The 19442-nt window shown below is 34.2% G+C and overlaps 2 protein-coding genes across 6 annotated transcripts; both read right to left on the reverse strand.

The window, feature by feature from the left end:
• Positions 1-4216: 4216 nt before the first annotated feature.
• On the reverse strand, positions 4217-9922 carry LOC132299751 (sugar transporter ERD6-like 5). Of its 4 annotated transcripts, XM_059796551.1 has the most exons (19): positions 9643-9662; positions 9039-9484; positions 8366-8428; positions 7615-7704; positions 7436-7495; positions 6955-7020; positions 6815-6880; positions 6652-6727; positions 6502-6566; positions 6046-6138; positions 5855-5935; positions 5680-5764; positions 5541-5584; positions 5400-5462; positions 5246-5305; positions 5113-5166; positions 4751-4810; positions 4532-4646; positions 4217-4451 (listed from the first exon to the last, which is right to left on the reverse strand). In XM_059796551.1, exons 3-19 carry the CDS (start codon positions 8393-8395, stop codon positions 4327-4329), a joined length of 1233 nt encoding a protein of 410 aa, XP_059652534.1. In that variant the 5' UTR covers positions 8396-8428; positions 9039-9484; positions 9643-9662; the 3' UTR covers positions 4217-4326. The 4 variants fall into 4 exon arrangements, with proteins under 4 accessions (XP_059652534.1, XP_059652532.1, XP_059652531.1 ...); XM_059796549.1 differs by lacking the exon at positions 9039-9484 and having other exon boundaries at positions 5113-5151; positions 9643-9922; XM_059796548.1 differs by lacking the exon at positions 9039-9484 and having other exon boundaries at positions 9643-9922.
• Positions 9923-12817: 2895 nt separating this feature from the next.
• On the reverse strand, positions 12818-18081 carry LOC132299752 (sugar transporter ERD6-like 5). 2 transcript variants are annotated; one of them, XM_059796552.1, is made up of 6 exons: positions 17577-18081; positions 17325-17387; positions 14431-16185; positions 14224-14304; positions 14059-14143; positions 12818-13960 (listed from the first exon to the last, which is right to left on the reverse strand). In XM_059796552.1, the coding sequence occupies exons 3-6, from the start codon at positions 14539-14541 to the stop codon at positions 13905-13907; spliced, it is 333 nt and encodes a 110-aa protein (XP_059652535.1). In that variant the 5' UTR covers positions 14542-16185; positions 17325-17387; positions 17577-18081; the 3' UTR covers positions 12818-13904. The 2 variants fall into 2 exon arrangements, with proteins under 2 accessions (XP_059652535.1, XP_059652536.1); XM_059796553.1 differs by having other exon boundaries at positions 14431-15418; positions 15744-16185; positions 17325-18081.
• Between the last annotated feature and the right edge of the window lie 1361 nt (positions 18082-19442).

Here is a 19442-nt window from a genome sequence, read left to right on the forward strand (position 1 = left end):
CTTCTATATAGAAGACAACCCAGAAGACCAGGCGCATCCTTTTTTTGGATAAAGTAGTCATCATAAGCTTGATGTCATTAAGGATACAAAGAAAAAGTTCTCGTCACATCCTGAATCGCCTGTGAAAGTACTTCGGTGGATATGTGCAATTCTCGTCGAAGTAGTCTTTCATTAGCTGATAGTGGTTTTCCTCTCGATCACGATGAATGTACCGCTTCTTATTACAGATTTGAAATACTTGTTTAACTATCTCTGACCTCACTGAATTCATAAACTCATAGAATTCGTCTTGATCTTGTTGAATCAATGTGACAATATAGTCATCTTCCGAAGAGAATGACGAGGAAGATGAAGAATTAGAGTTTGCCAAAGGAAAAACTTGTGATGACGAAGCTATTGTAATTTCAAAATTGAAAAGATGGATAATAATATTTTGCTGAAATGGAGAGAGATGAATGTAGTGATGATTTTCAGATGAGTAATGAGTATTCATTATATAAGATGAAAAATATAGCCGTTTAGGAAAAATTTTAAAAAAAATAAAAATAAAAATAAAAATTTTAATTTTATAATTATTCTTTTTAGAGAGCAAAAATTTATAATGCATATTTCTGAAGAATAGAAATTACTGACGTGACTCTTGAAATTATTAACGTGACTCTTAGAAAAATTAAAATGACATTTTTAGAAATTCACAACTTGGATAGGCTAGTGTGGATGGCCTAAGGCTTCTGTAGCGTAGTTAGGCTAGTTTAAAGTCATTATGTTCCCGTCTTTAAATTTCGTTCTCTGGGTGATTTTTTTTTTTAGAAAGTATTAAATACTATGAGGTATGATACTAGGGATGGTGGGACCGTTAGATAATGGATGTGATGTGACTCCCACCAAATCTAAGAGTTAGGATGACCCGAATTACCATATTCCCAGATTATATACTTCTCCGTTTTCAAGTAATAAATGAGGAATGAAAAGGTTGAAGCAGTACGTTCATTTTATTGTTTGGTTGCGTAGTAGCCAGAAATATTGCTTTGACCACTATAACCCTAATTTATGGTGCTTTTGTCAAAGTTTTGGTTGCTAGCTGCTTCTTCTTCTTCTTTTTATTTATTTTTATTTTTTTATTTATTTTTTTTATAAAAAAAAAAGAAAGAGAGAAAATCTGTAAAATATTTTTTATAAAATATTTTTTGGTGTTTCGTTATTATAAAATATTTACGAAGAAAATATTAAAATTTTAAAAATAATTTATTCATTAATTATTGATAAACTGTTTTACACCCACTCGATGAACTCGAAAATATTTTATCTGAAAAAAAGAAAAAAATTTCTGAACCTTCCTACTAAACCATAACTATTCAATGTATTTCTGTAAAAGGTGAAGTGCAAAAAAAACCCTATAATTTTAAAAGTAGGCAAATGAACTCTTGATGTTCAAATCCCATCCCTGTGTGAAACGAGGAAAGAAGGATTTTTTGTCAGTTAAATAAATTGGAATAGGCAAAAATACGTAAATGCCGCCAAGATTCTCTTTACAATAATAATTAAAAAAATCAATAAAAGTTGAAATTACTTTAAAGGACAGACACCATTTTCATAAACCCAAAACCTACATTGTTGCTATTAGCTGTTTGGCTGAGCTCTTAACCCCAGAAATAGTGGGCAATTCTCCGGTGAACAATAAACCACTGAAGATGGAGTACGTCGGAACTCAAAGACGCCAACGATGGCTTCAACAAAGAAAAACCATCATCTCCTCAACCCCAACCCCAATTCGACTTCGATCTCGCAAACACTCTCTTCCGACAACTTGGAAGAGCTCGAGCAGAAATGTGCTGCCTTAGCCACGACGTGTACGAACTGATAGGACACAACGATACGAACAATTCGCAGGTTTATTCATATCCACGTTATCAGAGTGGTGGTCGGCGATCACTATATTGGTGATGTACTGCTTGATTTGATTTGATTAGATTTGTTGTGTTTGTATTCTGTTTTCTGCTCCGAATCGAGTGGAGGGACATGAGGACTATGCGAACTTGAGAGAGTGGAGGCAAGCCATGATTGTTCAGTCTGGAAAGTTTCTTTCAAATCTTGAAACTCTTTGAATCATGATCCTTTTGGTGAAGTGAATTTGCGGGGATAGTTTCACAATTTGCAGAGGCTGTCTTAGCAAAATCACTTTCCTTTCTTTTTTTTTTTTGTTTTCTCTACTAGAAAGATACCGTTTCACAGAATTTATAATGGGTAATGTTTGATCCGGTTTAACTGAATTTATGATCTGAATGGGTGTTTATGATGTTTTGCATTTGAAATTTCATTGATTTGCTTTTGAAATTTCATTCTGACATAGTAAAAGTACCAAATTTTTCTGCAGTCTTATAGTTATTTATTTCCATTTGGCTCAAGAATTGTCTGTTTTGGGATTTGATTAATTTGGAAAATTTTGTGCTGGCTTAAAATTTAATTGAGGTATTATAAACTATACCTTCTACATTTTTTTTTTTGGGTTTAACTTCTTGATTTAAGAGTTCATTCTTCCAACTGAAGTTAATTTAAATCAGAATTTAAGTGAACCATTAGAATTTTTTGTCAACTGGTTAATGCATCATATATTTATATCTAAAGAACAAAATTTTTTTTTCGAACTATTCCATTGATGGTTTTCTGTCAACTGGTATAATAATATTAAATTAAATTAAATTAAACTGAAACCACTTCTTAGATTTTCAAATAGCTCTAATAGTTTGATTATGAATTCATCGTATATTTAGATAGTATATTGGAAGAAGTGTAAGATGGATGGGCTCTTTGAGAGATCGAGAGAGAGAGAAAGAGAGAGAGAGAGAGATGGGTTAATATACAAGAATTGAGGAAGGGGCAAATTTGGAAGATACAAAGGGTATAATTTTGGCATTAAAGAGAGTTTTGAGGTCATACGATGCCTTTTGTTTTTTTTTAATGTCAGAAGCCCTTATATGATCACTTTACATGGAGAAAGAATTTGGACACGAAAGGTATTCTTTGCACGCTTTTAAAATTATAGGGTTTTTTTTTTTTTTTTTGCACTTCACCCTTACCGTTATGTAATTCAATTATTATATTTATTTTGAGTAGCTCTAGGATGGAGGCACTCTCATGATAGGCTCGCTCCTTATTTATCGGATTGACTTGATCAAATGGGTGAGAGCTCAAAACTCACGTGAGATCACTTTATCAATTTTCTTTTTAAAAAAAATATTTTTGTTTATGATGAGCAGTCCCATTAGCTCTATGGCTAACCCACCTTAAGATTAAAACCCTTGTGTTGATTACTCTTTCAACTCAATTAGTCCAATCACATAACTCTAAGCACCCTAAGGTGATGCTATTATATAAACATGATATGGGCTTTGTTTCTCTTGGTTTATGAATCTTCTAGTATAAAGTTTAGTCAACATTTTTAATCACTTTTCTGGTGTATGCATATGCTAATTGTTTCAGCATTTTCACTCTAATCTCACTTTTTGCAGGGCTTTTCAACATTTCATCTTCTGGTTGGATTTGAATTTGAATCAAAATCCAAAGAGAGCTTCCGATGATTCACTGCTTTTTAAAGTATGTGGTGGACAGAAAGATTTGGATATTATGATATAACTTCAACAAAACAAGTAGACGCAAACATAAAGACAAATCTGAAAACGAGAACAAATCTCCTGAAACAATCCAAAGTGGAAACAGAAATATATGAGATTCGAGCCCGGATCCTCTGCTGTGGCATTTTTTAACGCGCTTATATCAGTATTCAATACATTTATTCTGCATTTCAACATAGTTACATCTATTTTTACAGAAATGAAGGTAACATTACAAATGAATTGATAAATGATACGAGAATATCTCTTCACACTATCACAGAAGTGGAAAGTGCAATGCAGGAGTTGAAACTTGTGAGCGAGCAAGGGAGAAGGCTGAAGCCGCACTAATAGAAGAGCGTAAACTATACATATTCTGGAAAAAATCAAGCTTACAGACTTAGACGCATGGATGAAAGAATAGTCAATATGCTTGAATATCCATTATTATGGGCATTGAAATGAAGTACAGAAAAGTGAACGAACTGTCAACATATTAGTAGTATGCTCTATGGACAAGAATTATATTCATCTCTCAGGCGTGTGTGTGGAGCATCAAATTTACAGCACGTAACTTTATATATCTAGCAAAATATGGATGGCCATTTGCTAGAATAATGTAACAGAAATTATGTCGTTGCTATGTTTACCATGGAAATCACAAAAAACAAAGATAGAAACACTATAACATTTATTTTGTTTTAGCTGTAGTATCTCATTGGACGAGACCAATCATGGATGCTTGTATTTCTTCCAATGCTCGTCCTTTTGTCTCTGGGACCACTCTTGCAACAAATAGAACAACTAAACCGCAAATGGTTGCATACATGAAGAACACTCCTAAACCAGTATGGCCTTGTTAGTATTATGTAAAAAACACACACCCACCCACACACACACACACACACAGGGGGCGTCACCTGCTGAGTTCCATTCAAATATGAAGTTGAAACTGTAGGAAACAATCCAATAACAAAACCAGTAGACGAAAGTCACCAAGCTTCCAGCTGAACCCTTTATGTTTATAGGAAATATCTGAAATAGCATCAAATATATCAGGTATGACAGTACTTTTTGCCATACTGTGGTTAGCAATTCTAAAAACCAAAATAGAGTTCAGGGCAACGAAGATATACTACCTCTGACATGATAACCCAAGGTGTACCACCCATGCCCATTGAAAAAGCAGCATAAAATATCTTGTTGCAGAATCAGGAGACGTATGCACATAAACACAGACAAATCTCAATTTGTTCCATCAACATGTTATAATTTTGCTAAGACAGAACAAAAAGTTAATAAATGACTAACAAGCTTTGGCCTATTTTACTTCCATTTCGACATGGTAAATAAGCTCAAAGCATTGCATACACTCATTTAGGCCCCAAAATTCATGGTAAAGTGAATACAAACATAAAACAAAAATCTTCAACAAGAATTTTTCTGCTTTCATGTATGCCGAAACAGAGTAAAACCAAAATCATTTGATTAGACATGGTACCGGTAAGCCAATCATAACCAATATGGCAGTGAGCTCCGTCTGTTGATGAAAATCCTGGTAGTGTTAAATCCATGTTTTAGGAGATAATTATCTTTGAACATAGAAATATTAAGGTGTATAGTTTTAAACAAACCTGCAAGAGGAATGCAAGTCCTGCAAGAAAGGTTCCCAAGCATGCTACAGCTGCAGTAACCTACAAAGACTTCAGTGACGCCTCATTGACGCCTCATCTATCAACTACATTAAAATACCAAAAAAAAAAAAAAATTTCTCTTTCGAACTCTAACCATCAGAAGTGGTCGCCGTCCAAATTTGTCCATTGAGAGTACACCCAAAATGGAAAATGGAATCTGCAAAAGAATATTAACATCATCTAGGAAGTGACTCAAATAAAATCCAACATTCATATTACACAAAGAGTTAAGAACCTGAATGATAGCCATTGCTTTAGTGCCAACACTAGTGGAGCCACCTACAATATATGAGATATAGGTTCAGATATTCTTCAAATTAGCTCTTTTCAATTCATTAATTACTTAATGGCATTACTAAAGATCCTTAATTTACCAGCAGCTTCAAAAATAGAACTTGCATAAAATGCAATTGGACTGCTCCCACCAAATTGTACTAGTAACATTAGCCCAACTCCAACCTGGTGCAATTTGTTGTATTCCTGAGATGTCAGAGAAGTTGTGGAAAAGGTAACATGCCACAATTAATTAGGATTAATGTTGATGCTTACCATGAGTGAGTGAGCATATCTCCGCTCAAACAAGTCTAAAATTCTGGATTGTGAGCGTCCTTGAAAAATTTGTGTGTAATCCTGTAAAACAACAAGGACTTATATTTTTTATCGTTGATGTTCTTGGAAAGCATAAATTTTCTTCTTCTAGACAATGAATTTTGAATTAACATTTGATGTTCAAATGTTACCTTGATTTCAGCTGCTTCTTGAGAAATATCGCAATTTTCCCCCCTCAGACATTGCAGAGTCGCTTCCGACTCTCTGTGTCTACCAATTTTTGCCTGCAAACAAAATTGCACTAATCAGTGTAAAAATGATATGTTTCTTTATGTGTTTTTCCGAATTAGCTCAAGTTGAAAAATATAAAGAGAAGAAAAATCAAATGTCAGAAATTGTTTTGTTAAATTAGGTTTCATTGTTTAAACATGATTTGGTTCAAAAAGAAGAAAAATGTGTGTGTATAACCATTAATGATCAAACTAAGAATATTCCACTAAGAGCATTTTTAAATCATGAGTCATTTAACAAAGCCTTAAAATATTTCCGTTTAACAAAAATTTGAGTACTCTATTTTTCTCTTCAATTTTACTTCACTCTTTTGGACTAAAAACAATCCATGTAACACAATTTCGAATCGAACTCACCAACCATCTTGGAGACTCTGGTATGAAGAATGAACCAACAACTTGTAACAGACATGGTAAAATTCCTAAAATTGAAACCAAAAATGCAAACTCGTATTAATGGAACGACCTTCAGACCGTACTAAGCAATATAAAAGTGAAGCAAGGTACCTATTAAAGCCATGAAGCGCCAAGTCATGACATTTCCAATGAAAAACATCAGTGTCATGCCAAAAGAGTTTAATAACTGTAGAATCGCGAAAACATATAACAGAAGAGTTAATTCTTTAATCCAAATTTATGATAATTTTGTTCTATGTTAATTTTGATTTACCTGATTAAATGATGAACATGCTCCTCGAATATTCTTTGGTGTGACTTCTGCTATATATATGCTTGCCTGTTTGGCCATGGGAGTGTAAGCCAGATTATGCTGATACATGGGCAAAGAAATCAATAATCTGCAACACTTACCACATAATAATTAATGCCAACTCCAACTCCCAATGATAGTCTTCCAATGTCGAGCCACAAAACTCCCTTTTGACAAGCACTAAACAATTAATATCAATCATGGCATCCAAAAAAATGAAAAATATATGTCACTTAATATCTTCTCAAGCAACTTCACAAAAATGTTACTTATAATGTAGCAATTTTCTAGTTCTGTCATCTTTTAAAATGAAAATCAAGTTGAAGAGTGATCCCAGCATGTAAGTTGAACAAAACAAAAACAAAAATGAAAATAGGTTCACTTAGAACTTTTTCATAATCGCACTTGGCTCCTTGGGAAGTCAATTCTTATGAAGTTGCTTTATGGACACCTTAATAGCCCCTTGATTGCTAAGATGTGTGAAAACATATAACATTTGCAGTATGAATTGTTGCTCTTGGCTGTTGAATGAAGTACAGATGAATTAATTGTGGTTGTGAGAAGGAAATAAGTGTAATAAACCTTTCCGAAAATTATTGCAAGCCACCCCATGATGCAAAACACTTGCAAGAACCACATAGCCTGTATTACAAGATCAACCAAAATTCAAGAATTGGTATAGTGATTGGATCAAGAGTTTATACAAAGCCGAGAAACATTTGAAGGGTGAGATGAAAAAGAAAGGAAAAAAAAAAACTTACACCTCTCCGGCCAATGAGATCTGCAACTTTTCCACTTATTATTGCACCGAACATACCTCCGATTGTCAATATTGAACTGAAGAATGAGTACTGCACAAAGAGGAAAGAGTATAAACAAAATCAATCAAATAGGAAAGCGTATAACTCCTATTGACTGGAAACAATCTAATGCACTGCTTCACTTCATTGTCTCAACCAGTATCTTCATATCGATTGGCTATGTAGAATGTACAAGTATTCATTCAAGTAGCACTGACAAAGAGAGCTTGAACTTTTAGAAAATTCACTTTAGCAATGAAATGGAACAATTCTATAGCCCCTTTGCTTCCCATCAATTGAAATGCTGGCCCTATAATGGCATCGAAAATGCATAACATTGGATTTTCTCTAAGCCACAAGTTTCAACTTGTTTTTCATTATACAGTTATTAAGCATTAGTTAAATTCGGGATCTTCAGTTTATATGGTTACAATGTTCTGCTGAAGTGTGTTACATAGCATTTCAGTATCTCTCTCACCTTTACAAGCGACGGTAATGAATTTTTTCCCTCAAAAATAACATATATATGTTATTTAAATTCAGCAATGTACCGTGACAGGAATGCTCACAGTGGTGGAACAATGCATGGTCAAATTTTTAATAAACAAAACCATCTTCAAAAGTACTATAACTAGTCATGTTTACTAGAGCAACCCTTTTAACTAATACCATGTTTACTACAACAGGAGATTAGTACACCCCCAATATTTACCTCTTCAGTAGAGAGGCCTAGGTCATTCATGATACCAGACTCAGCAGGAGATGAATATCCAACCTACAAAGCAAACATACACCCCGACCAGTTTAGAAGTCAATTAATCAAACACCTGGTGCTCAGCTCAATTGTTAATTAGGTTCTCTACTGTGAGACAACTATACCTATATACTTCACCTCAATATGTAAGCAATACAAATCATATGCAAGCACTACAAATATATGTGTGTGTGTGTGTGTTACATCTAATCGGTTCCTCCGTTTAACATATTCTGGGCGGGTTCGGGTTGGGTTTCGGCTTGCCTAACACGTGTGAACTGAGTCCAGACCAAAATCAATTCCACTACAACAACTGGTTGGGGCCCCACTAATCACATCTAAGTGGACCCATATGAATATTTTAATAATTCATTTATTACCACTATAATAAAAATTAAAATAAAAAACTTAAATTTATCATCTTAAAAAATTAAACTTCCGGAAAAGAAAAGTTTACTAATAAAAAAATTATTTTAGGTCTGGTAACACAAAGAGTCATATATATATATATATATATAAAATATAGGGTCGCGTGAAAAAAAACCCCCTCAAAATGGGTCTCATTGTTCTGGGTTTCGCTGAAATTGCACTCCTAGCTTGCCGGATTTCTGTCACCGGAACTGTGGTTCACCTTAACTAAGACACGCTGGGGTTGTTCGGTCTTTGATTGCAGCTCGCCGGACTTGTTGCTGCAGAATGAAGATCACCGAAAAAGTTGGATACTTCTGAACTGGAGTGCGCTGGTTCAATCACCGTCCCCCGAGCAATAGATGTAGTTTTGGAGCTCGCGGTTGTGTCCCCGTCACCGGAATGGGTATGTCTTCAGTCTTCGCCGGAGTTCGCACCCACTGAAGTACACCGAAGATGAAGCTTTCTCTATATTTGCTATTGGGTCTTCAATCAGTCCGCCGATTTAGTTGACAATTTGGGCCTGTGAGTCCCCGGTTGTGGCGGTGGCGATGTACTTTTGGGATTGATAAAGGTTATTTTGGAGTTTTCAGCTCTAAAAATAATCACGTGTCCGGCACGTGACTATTCAACGACCCTTTATCACCGGAAAGTTGATCGGTGTCCTTCCTTGCAACATTTTGACATTGAATTTATACACAAAATAAATTATAGGGGTATAATTCGCACAAAATCAAAACCATAGGGTGTTTTGTAGACTTTCCCCTAAAATATATCAAAGATTGAAAGTAAACAAACTCAATAACAGATGGTTAAAAACCACTTACAGCACACCCATAAGTGAAGGAACCGGTGGCAGCCACAAAGACGCTGAGGACAACCACCGCTGTGGTGGTGGCGGAGCAACCACTAACTTCTACGTCGCCGCCAATGCCGTTAATTTCAGGGTTTTCTTCAAGAATCAAAAACCTTGTTAGTAGTTCCTCTTCCATGCTTAATTGCTTAGTTCAGGACACCGACAGAAGAGTTTGGATAAAGAGTTTATTGACTTATTAGCAGTGAAACTAAAAATGGAAAAACCTTTTAAAGCTAAGGTCCAGATTGCTCCACACAAATCCTCTGAGCTCCTCTGAAAGTAGAAATATGCATTTAAGTGGGACCCATGTTGGGTCCCACTTAACTCTATTTTCTTATAATTAAGATCCACAACACCCATGATCTGATTATCAACGTGACTCAGGTAAGAGAGGAAACTTAGTTGAGAAGGGTAGTTACTTGATTGTTGTTGAATGCTCTATTTTATTTTTTTCCGGCCGTATAAGACACCTTGAATAAAGTTTTTTTTTTTTTTTTTTGATACCCTATTTAATATTTGCTACCTTATTGATACTTTGTATATTGACAATTATACCGTTTAATTCTATTGCACTTTAATTGCTGCCCTCTCTCTATATATACTATATTCAGTGTATATGTTGTTGATGAAATTGAAATTAAAAAGAATGTATGTATTGATTAGAAATGGACATTAGGAGAAGCTTAATTTCGACCCAAAAGATTTAGAAAAAGGTGATGGTACATTTTTATTACAATATGCCAATTTTCATGAGAGAGCCGATAACCAAATCACATGCATTGAAACTTCTTACTGTAGATATTTGTTACAAATTTATAATATAACGATTTCTTTATATCAAGGGTAATGCAATGACTTTACATTTGCAAATTGTGATTTTAAAATTGCAGAAAATATTTAAAAAAAAAAAAATTGAACTAATTTTCTTTTGATTTTAATTCTAAGACACTAGGTCCATATATATTGAACGAAAACTTTATATATTTAGATTCACATAATCCTTTTGATGCTCTAATCAAATTTGGTGTAGTGGAACAACATGTGTGGTGATTGTTGTATTTTTAACGATGTCCAATAAAGGACCTCTTCAATTCAAAGTTCACTCTCTTCTCTTCCAGCATAAATGTCTTTAGAGATTGTCAGCAACTCGTATTTATTAAGATATAAATTTGAAACAAGGGTACTTTTTTCTTCTGTTTTTTTTTTTTTTTTTTTTTTCATTGCTAATAAACACACACCGCTACAAGTCCTTCTAGGAGCGATGAGGTGGTCACAACTACTTTTTTTTTTTTTTGAAAGACAGGTAATTTTGCCTCTTAAAAGCAAGGAATTTCTATTTCCACAATAATTTTGAGTGTTCAAGAATAGGGTGAAGAGCACCTCAAGTGTTTCGCCCTTTCTTCTCGATCACCAAAATGTGTGATGTCAAACAGGTTTGGTGAATTCTATTTCAACGCATATTCAATCACGGAAAGACTAACTAATGATGAAGTTGAAGCTAGCCATGGAACTAAAGAGGTGTTGAGGGATTGTAGGAGAAGGCAATAGGGATGGGTGGGCGGATGTTGTGGTGGTGAGATCGGGCAAAAATCCTCTCTAGCGTTAGACCTCTTTTACACATAATTCAGTAAGTGAGATTATATCATCATCAATAAATCCCGTTTATTAATTTAATCTCACAAATTAAATTTGTGTCCTTGTCGGTGAGATGATGTGATTTGATACGGGCTTTTAAATCAAGATTGTGATCTTATATGAATATCCACCGTTGGATGTTTGCCACGTCTCAATTAAGGGTAGTTTGTCGGATGTTTGCCACGTCTCAATTAAGGGTAGTTTGTCGCTCTCTTGTTAAATTAATGACATGTGGACCACCTTTACACCATGCTGATTTTTCTGGCCTATACAGTGCTTTAGCTTTCATTACTGTGTGCTTTTAATTTGTGTGTCTTAGTGCGTTGAACCTTGGATTCTGTAGTAAAAGGCCAAACGACTTTCGTCTAGACTGGACAAAAAGTAGACCCCGGTCACGAAAGATTGCAATATTTTTAGTACTACATGACATGTTCATATAAAAAAAGTCAGTACTCCGTATATGTTTTTTTTAGACTAAATGTTGGATCAAACGCCATTTTTTTTTTATTTATTTTTTTATTTTTTATTTTTTGAAAACGGCGATAGTTAGAGGGTTAGTAGGGTGGAGACCACCTTCAGTGTTTGGCCCATTCTACTCGGGCACCACAATGCCTGATGTCAAACAGGTTTGGTGAATTCTATTTTTACGCATCAGTATGCATTGATTAGAAATGGACTTTAGGAGAAGCTTGATTAGAAAAAGGTGATTGTACATTTTTGTTACATTATGTCAATTTTCATGAGAGAGCCGATAACCAAATCACATGAATTGAAATTTCTTACTGTTGATATTTGTTACAAATTTATAATATAACGATTTCTTTACATCAAGGGGCAATGTAATTACTTTACATTTGCAATTGTGACTTCAAAATTGCTGAAAATAAATTTTTTTTTTAAATTTTGAATTAATTTTCTTTCAATTTTAAATTTAAAACACTAGGTCCATGGATACTGAAGGGGTAATGCAATTACTTTACATTTGCAATTGTGACTTCAAAATTGCTGAAATTAATTTTTTGTTAAATTTTGAACTAATTTTCTTTTAATTTTAAATTTAAAATAGATACTGAACAAAAGCTTTATATATTTAGATTCACAGAATCCTTTTGATGCTCCGTCAAATTTGGTGTAATGGGGCAACATGTGTGGTGATTGTTGCATTTTTAGCAATGTCCAATAAGGATCTCTTCAACTTCAAGTTCACTCTCGTCTCTGCATAAATGTCTTAGAGATTGCAAGCAGCCCGTGTTGATTAAAATATAAATTTGAAACCTTTTTTTTGTTGGCAAGAAACATATTCACACAACCACATGCCCCTCTAGGAGGTCTTAAATCTTCATCCTTCTATTTTAAAAGGCGAATAAGTACTCGCAACAACCTTTTTTGTTTTCAAGAACCGTAGGTAAATTTGCCTCTTAAAAGCAAGGAATTTCTAATTCCACGATGATAAACTAACAATAATTTTAAGTGTACAAGAAAGTCGATCAAAATAAAGCCTTTTCCCAACTATTACTATTAGTACTGAGGTGCTGAAGTTGTACACTGCTGTTAATCAAACAATTCTAATTTGGAACAATGGAGGGAAGGAGTGATTGTCCCTAAATGTACGTGCACTCAAACTATCAACCATATAGATACAAGAACCCCAAGTAGGTTCATCATGGAAATCACAAAAAAGATGGAAACATTATCACATCTATTTAGTTTTCGTAACAGTATATCATTGAATGACATCAATCATGGATGCTTGTATTTCTTCCAATGTTCGTCCTTTTGTCTCTGGCAGACTGGCACCACTCTTGCAACAAATAGAGCAACTAAACCGCAAATGGTTGTGAACATGAAGAATACTCTTAAACCAATGCGGCCTTATTAGTAACCATGTAACAAATACACAAACGGAGAGAGATGGAGAGGGAGGCATCACCTGCTGAGCTCCATTCAAATATGAAGTCAAAAGTGTAGGAAACAATCCAAGAACAGAACCAGTACACAAAAGTCACCAAGCTTCCAGCTGAACCCTACGTTTAGAGGAAATGGCCAACGAAGGCAAACTACCTCTGACATGATAATCCATGGTGTACCACCCAGGCCTGTTGAATAAGCAGCAAAAAATAACTTTGTTGCAAAATCAGGAGACATGCACATACACGTATATCAATTTGTTCCATCAACATGTTATAATTTGGCTAAGGATAAAACGAAAAGAAATAAATGACTAGCAAGCTTCAGGATATTTTACTTTAAATTTGACGTGGTAAAAAAAAAAACACATAAAAAATCACAAGAATTTATGCGAATGTATATGGACTATGGGAGGTAACTATGGTCATTTGCAGTTTTACAAAATGAGCAGAGCATTGCATACACTCATTTAGACCCCAACATTAGAGGAGGTTGTGAGGGAATGTGAGAAAATGTGAAAGCAGTACTTTTTTTTCCTAGGTAAAGTTAACACAAATGTAAAACCAAAATCTTCAATTAGATTTTTCCTGCTAGAATATATATGTCGAAACAGAGGATAGAATTATCATTTGATTAGAAATGGTACCAGTAAGCCACTCAGAATCAATATGGCAGTGAGCTATTCATTCTTCAAACTAGTTTTTTCAATTCAATAATTACTGTAGTGCCAACACTAGCCGAGCAACCTATCAGATAAGAGATATAGGTTCAGATATTCATTCTTCAAACTAGTTTTTTCAATTCAATAATTACTTAACGAAATTACTAAAGATCCTTAATTTACCAGCAGCTTCAAAAATAGAACTTGCATAAAATGCAATTGGACGGCTCCCACAAAATTCTAGCAGTACCATTAGCCCGACTCCAACCTGGTGCAATTTGTTGTATTCATGAGAGGTCAGAAAAATTGTCGAAAAAGTAACAAGTCACAATTATTTCTGAGGCTTACAATGAGGGAGTGAGCATATCTCCGCTCAAACAAGTCTAAAATTCTGGATTGTGAGAGTCCTTGAAGAATTTCTGTGTAATCCTGTAAAATGACAACTTATTTTGTTTATCAAAGGTGTTCTTGGAAATAGGGAAAATAAAAGGAAAGCATTAATTTTCTTCTTCTAGACAGCGACTTTTGAATTAAAATGTGAAGTTCAAATGTTACCTTGATTTCAGCTGCTTCTTGAGAAATATTACATTTTCCACCCCTCAGACGTTGCAGAGTCGCTTCTGACTCTCTCTCTTTACCAATCTTTGCCTGCAAACAAAACTGCATTCATCAGTTTAGCATTCAAAGATAAGTTTCGTTCATGTGTTTTGCTGAATTAGCTCTATTTGAAAAATAGAAAAGAGAACAAAAATGATATGTCCGAAATTGTCTTGTTAGATTAGGTTTCATTGTTTTAACATGCTTTGGTTCAAAGGAATCACAAAAATGTTTGTATGTGTGTGTATAACTGTTAATGTTCAAACTAAGAATTCCTCTAATAGCACTTTTAAATGATGAGCCATTTAAAAAAGCCTTAAAATAATTCCGTTTAACAAAAAATTGAGCAATCCATTTTTCTTTTCAATTTTACTTCACTCTTTTGGACTAAAAACAAATCCATGTAACACCACCTAAGTAACAAGATCAAATTTTGAATCGAACTCACCAACCATCTGGGAGACTCTGGTATGAAGAACAAACCAACAACTTGTACCAGACATGGTACTATTCCTAAAATTAAACAAAATGCAGGCTCATATTAATGGAACTACCTTCAGACAGTACTAAACAATACAAATGTGAAGCAAGGTACCTATTAAAGCCAAGAAGCGCCAAGTAATCACATTTCCAACAAAAAACATCAGTGACAGGCCAAAAAATTTTGATAACTGCAGAATCGTGAAAACATATGACACGAGTTGATTATTTAATCAAAATTTATGTTAATTTTGATTTACCTGATTAAATGATGAACATCCTCCTCGAATATTCTTAGGTGTGACTTCTGCTATATATATGCTTGTCTGTTTGGTCATCTGAATGTAAGCCAGATTATGCTGATACATGGACAAAGAAATCAATAATCTGCAATACTTACCACATAAGAATTAATCCCGATTCCAACTCCCAATGATAGTCTTCCAATATCAAGCCACCAAGCTCCCTTTTGACAAGCACTAAACAATTAATATCAATCATGCCATCCAAAAAAAAAATTTGAAAAACAAAATCCTACTGAGTTGATTTAGATTGACTGAACAATAACTCACTCTCTTCAATTTTTTTTTTGGTTTAGATGCTCTTATGAACAGTCAAAATACATATAACTTAATATCTTTCTCGGGCAACTTCATAAAAAAATTGTTATAATATTACTACTTTTTAGTTCTGTCATCTTTAAAAATGAAAATCAAGGTGAAGAATGATCCCATAAGTTGAACAGAACAAAAATGAAAATAGGATCACTTAGAAGTTTTTCGTAAATTTACTTGGTTTCCCTGGGAAGTCAATTCTTATGAAGTTGCTTTATGGACACCTCAAAAGCCCCTTGATTGCTAGGATGTGTGAAGACATATAACATTTGCAGTATGAATAGTTGCTCTTGGCTGTTGAATGAAGTATAAATGAATTAAATTATGGTTGTGGGAAGGAAACAAGTGTAATAAACCTTTGCGAAAATTATTAAAAGCCACCCCACGATACAAAATATTTGCAAGAACCACATAGCCTGTATAACAACATCAACCAAAATAAAAGAATTTGTATAGTGATTGTAACAAGAGTTTATACTATGCCTGGAGGCATCTGAAGTGTAGGAAGAAAAAGAAATAAAAAACTTACACCTCTCTGGCCAATGAGATCTGCAACTTTTCCACTTATTACTGCACCTAACATTCCTCCTATTGTCAATGTTGATCCGAAAACTGAGTACTGCACAAAGAGGAAAGAGAATAAACAAAATCTATCAAACAAAAAAGCATAATATTCCCCCCCCCCCCCCCCCCCCCCCAACCTAACCAACAACAAATACAAGGAACCACAAATACAAGGAATTAATCACCAACCTAACCAACAACAAATACAAGGAACCACAAACAGCGAACCCAAAGATAACAAGCAATAAAGAAATCTGACCATCCTACAAAGAAATCATATTCCCCTATAGATCTACTCCTCCACATGGTCACGAGTATCCTTCAAATTCAGCTTTAACACTTCAAGGGTTTCAAAAGCAACTGATTTAGCACACTGAATTGGATCTTGGCCATAACCATCATGAAGGACCTGATTCCTATTCCACCACATCCTCCAGATACATGAAGTAAACAGAATTTTAGCAAATCCGTTTTGCCTTGAATTCCCTCTGGAACTGAAGCATATAACTTCTATTGACATGAAACAATCTAATATACTTATTGATTCTGATGTCTAAACGAGTTTCTTCAATATCAATTGGCTCTGTACAATTAGTATTCCAATTCAAGTAGTAGTGATAAATAGAGCTTGAACTTTTAGTTAATTTCTCTTCAACACGGCAAATAACACCGTCCAGTTAATTGTTATGTCCCAAAGCCTCAACTATATTCATGTTCTATAGAGTCAGACGTTAAACATATCTTATCCTTACTAAAAAATTTGAAAAAAAACATGAATAATTCTATAGGCCCCTTGGTTCCTATCAATTGAAATGCTGGCCCTCTAATGGCATCGGAAAACCATTGGATTTTGTCGAAACCCCAAGTTAAAACTTATTTTTCGTTATACAGTTATTATCAGTTAAATTTTGGATATGTTGTTTGTATGGTTACAATGTTCAGCTGAAGTGTGTTACATTGCATTTCACAGAGTCTCATGTCAACTTGACAAGCTACCGGTAATGAAAATTTTTCCTCACAAATGACGTACATTTTAAAAAAAAAAAAAAAAATCCTGCAATGCAACAGGAATGATTACAGTCCTGAAACCATTCATGTATGTGCAACCCATTTTAGTAATACCATGTTTCCTAAAACAAGAGATTGGTACACCCCAAATCTTTTATAAGAAAAGGCAAATTGATAAGTAATTACCTCTGCAGTAGAGAGGCCTAGGTCATTCATGATACCAGACTCAGCAGAAGATGAATATCCAACCTACAAAGCAAACATACACCACTGACTAGTTAGATGTCAATTAATCAAACACCTGGTGCTCAGCTCCATTAACATATATAATCTCAATCGTTAATTAGGTTATCCAAATTGATGGACCTTTTTGTTTTTGTTTTTCTATTTATTTTCCTTTTTGATGTTTATAAACAAGTGGGGCTAAAGAAATTCTACCAAAAATCAATTTTCTTCCCTGGAAAGCTGAGGCCATTCAGTGAGATAAACAGCTTTACAATGATCACTATTCGAACGACTTCTTGTTGAGTGGAGACGATGTTCACTGCATGATTTGGCGCCCGGATAACGTCTGACGGCATCGTAAACCATGGACGATGAAGGCCATGCATGCTTGGCCGGAAATAATGGACGACGCGGAAAGAATAATGTTTGACCAGAAAAAATGAACAATGCAGCCAAAAGGAAGCTAGGCAGGAAACAATAAAAGACGCCGGCGGAGATGCTTGGCCGGAAACAATGGATGATGCCGGCTAGACATTGAACCGCAGCCCCAAATGACAACAACGCCCTTACTGAAAACTGGGTGTTTTTAAAGAGTAAATTGATAAATTACTCCCCTCATAAAAACATAAAAAAAAATCTCAGAAGTGGTGTGTTAAAGGATAGATTCGTAATTAAAAAAAAAAAAGAAAAAAAGAAAAAACTATATCTTTCCATGATTATGTGGGGTGATTAATATTTTTTTTGAGAATTAAAGTGAATTAATTTATTTTTTATTTGTAAAAAATATACTTACATACTCACTTATTTTGTAGGTGGAATTAGTTATATATTAAGAAATTTAAAAGTAAAAAATTGAAAAAACTTATATAAAAATTAAAAATACTATAGACTACAATGATTTTTATTTTTTATTTTAAGATATGAATGATTAGAAGTTAGATTAGTAAGTGTAAGAAGTCCAAACTTGACACTTTCAAAATTCACCGAAGATATCGACCACTGGGCTAACTGAGGCATCTGCACCAGAAATGATGACCCCTGCTCTTAATAGTACTCTATTTATGTGTATATATTTTAATATTTTTAAATTTATGGCAACATTTCATCCATCTATTTTGCTTTAATTAAATTAATTAAAGCGTGGCCTTATACATTCAAGAGCTTGGTGACTTTGAATCAAGTATTAATCAAATATTGAATTACAAAACATATTGTAGAAAAATTTAACACGTAAACAAATGTGAACGTGGTAGGAGAACCAATCATTTAATGTACATCATGCTTTAAATCCCACTAGCAACAAAAGATCAAACCAATTAGAAATGATCATCCATCCCTACATACATGATGCATCAATGGCCACTTACAGCACACCCATAAAGCGAGGGAACCAGACGCAGCCACAAAGATGCTGAGGAGAACCACCGCCGTGGTGGTGGACGAACCACTCGCTTCTTTGCCAATGCCAACGCCGTTAATTTTAGGATTTTCTTCAAGTATCAAAGACCTGCTTAGTATTTTCTCTTCCATGCTTGTTTAGATCATATTTTCTGTCATGTTTTAGAAAAGATTTAGAGAATTTAAGAAAGAGCATCAAGAAATATTATAGTTTAGTGATATTTTTCGCCCCTAAAAAAGTAGTTAACCACCTAACATAGTTTTAGTAATTTTTGTAAAGTAAAAATAACGAAAAATATTAAACTTCTTCATATTTTAATCCAATTCAATCAATAATATAAGCCTTGTAACAATCAATCATTCTCTTTCTAATTGCAACTAGAGAGGCACCTGATACAGGAATAAGCACATCATGTGGACGCCCACCACTTGTTGGGACAATTTACAATTATTAATTTAATCAATACTTTTGTTTTAAGGAATTAATAAATTGTACTATCAGATCTTTCAAAATCTTGCTTAGCCTTTAATAATTAAAAAATGGTTGGAAAGTTGGGTAAATGACCAAAAAAAAAAAAAAACTTTCATTTTTGCACAAAACTCCCTTATATTATTCCAAAAATATGCAGATACCCCTTTTGTTTGTGATTCATTATTAGTGACGTAAAATCAAGAGAGAGT

Source organism: Cornus florida, unplaced genomic scaffold (assembly GCF_030987335.1).
Source record: "Cornus florida cultivar Cherokee Brave unplaced genomic scaffold, ASM3098733v1 CherokeeBrave_3.0.0_Hap2_Chr03, whole genome shotgun sequence".
Taxonomy (NCBI): Eukaryota; Viridiplantae; Streptophyta; class Magnoliopsida; order Cornales; family Cornaceae; genus Cornus; species Cornus florida.

What these genes read in the sequence shown, in the direction of transcription:
- LOC132299751 (XM_059796548.1), bottom strand. Translation starts at nt 9,807, where the DNA reads ATGGAAGAGGAACTACTAACAAGGTTTTTGATTCTTGAAGAAAACCCT. An exon ending in TAGGCCTCTCTACTGAAGAG is followed by an intron (nt 7,705 to 8,365) that starts GTAAATATTGGG and finishes CTCTTTGTGCAG; the next exon opens with TACTCATTCTTCAGTTCAAT. An exon ending in TTGGCATTAATTATTATGTG is followed by an intron (nt 6,881 to 6,954) that starts GTAAGTGTTGCA and finishes ATGGCCAAACAG; the next exon opens with GCAAGCATATATATAGCAGA.
- LOC132299752 (XM_059796552.1), bottom strand. Translation starts at nt 14,541, where the DNA reads ATGCAGTTTTGTTTGCAGGCAAAGATTGGTAAAGAGAGAGAGTCAGAA. An exon ending in AAGAAGCAGCTGAAATCAAG is followed by an intron (nt 14,305 to 14,430) that starts GTAACATTTGAA and finishes GTCATTTTACAG; the next exon opens with GATTACACAGAAATTCTTCA. An exon ending in TTCTATTTTTGAAGCTGCTG is followed by an intron (nt 13,961 to 14,058) that starts GTAAATTAAGGA and finishes CTTATCTGATAG; the next exon opens with GTTGCTCGGCTAGTGTTGGC.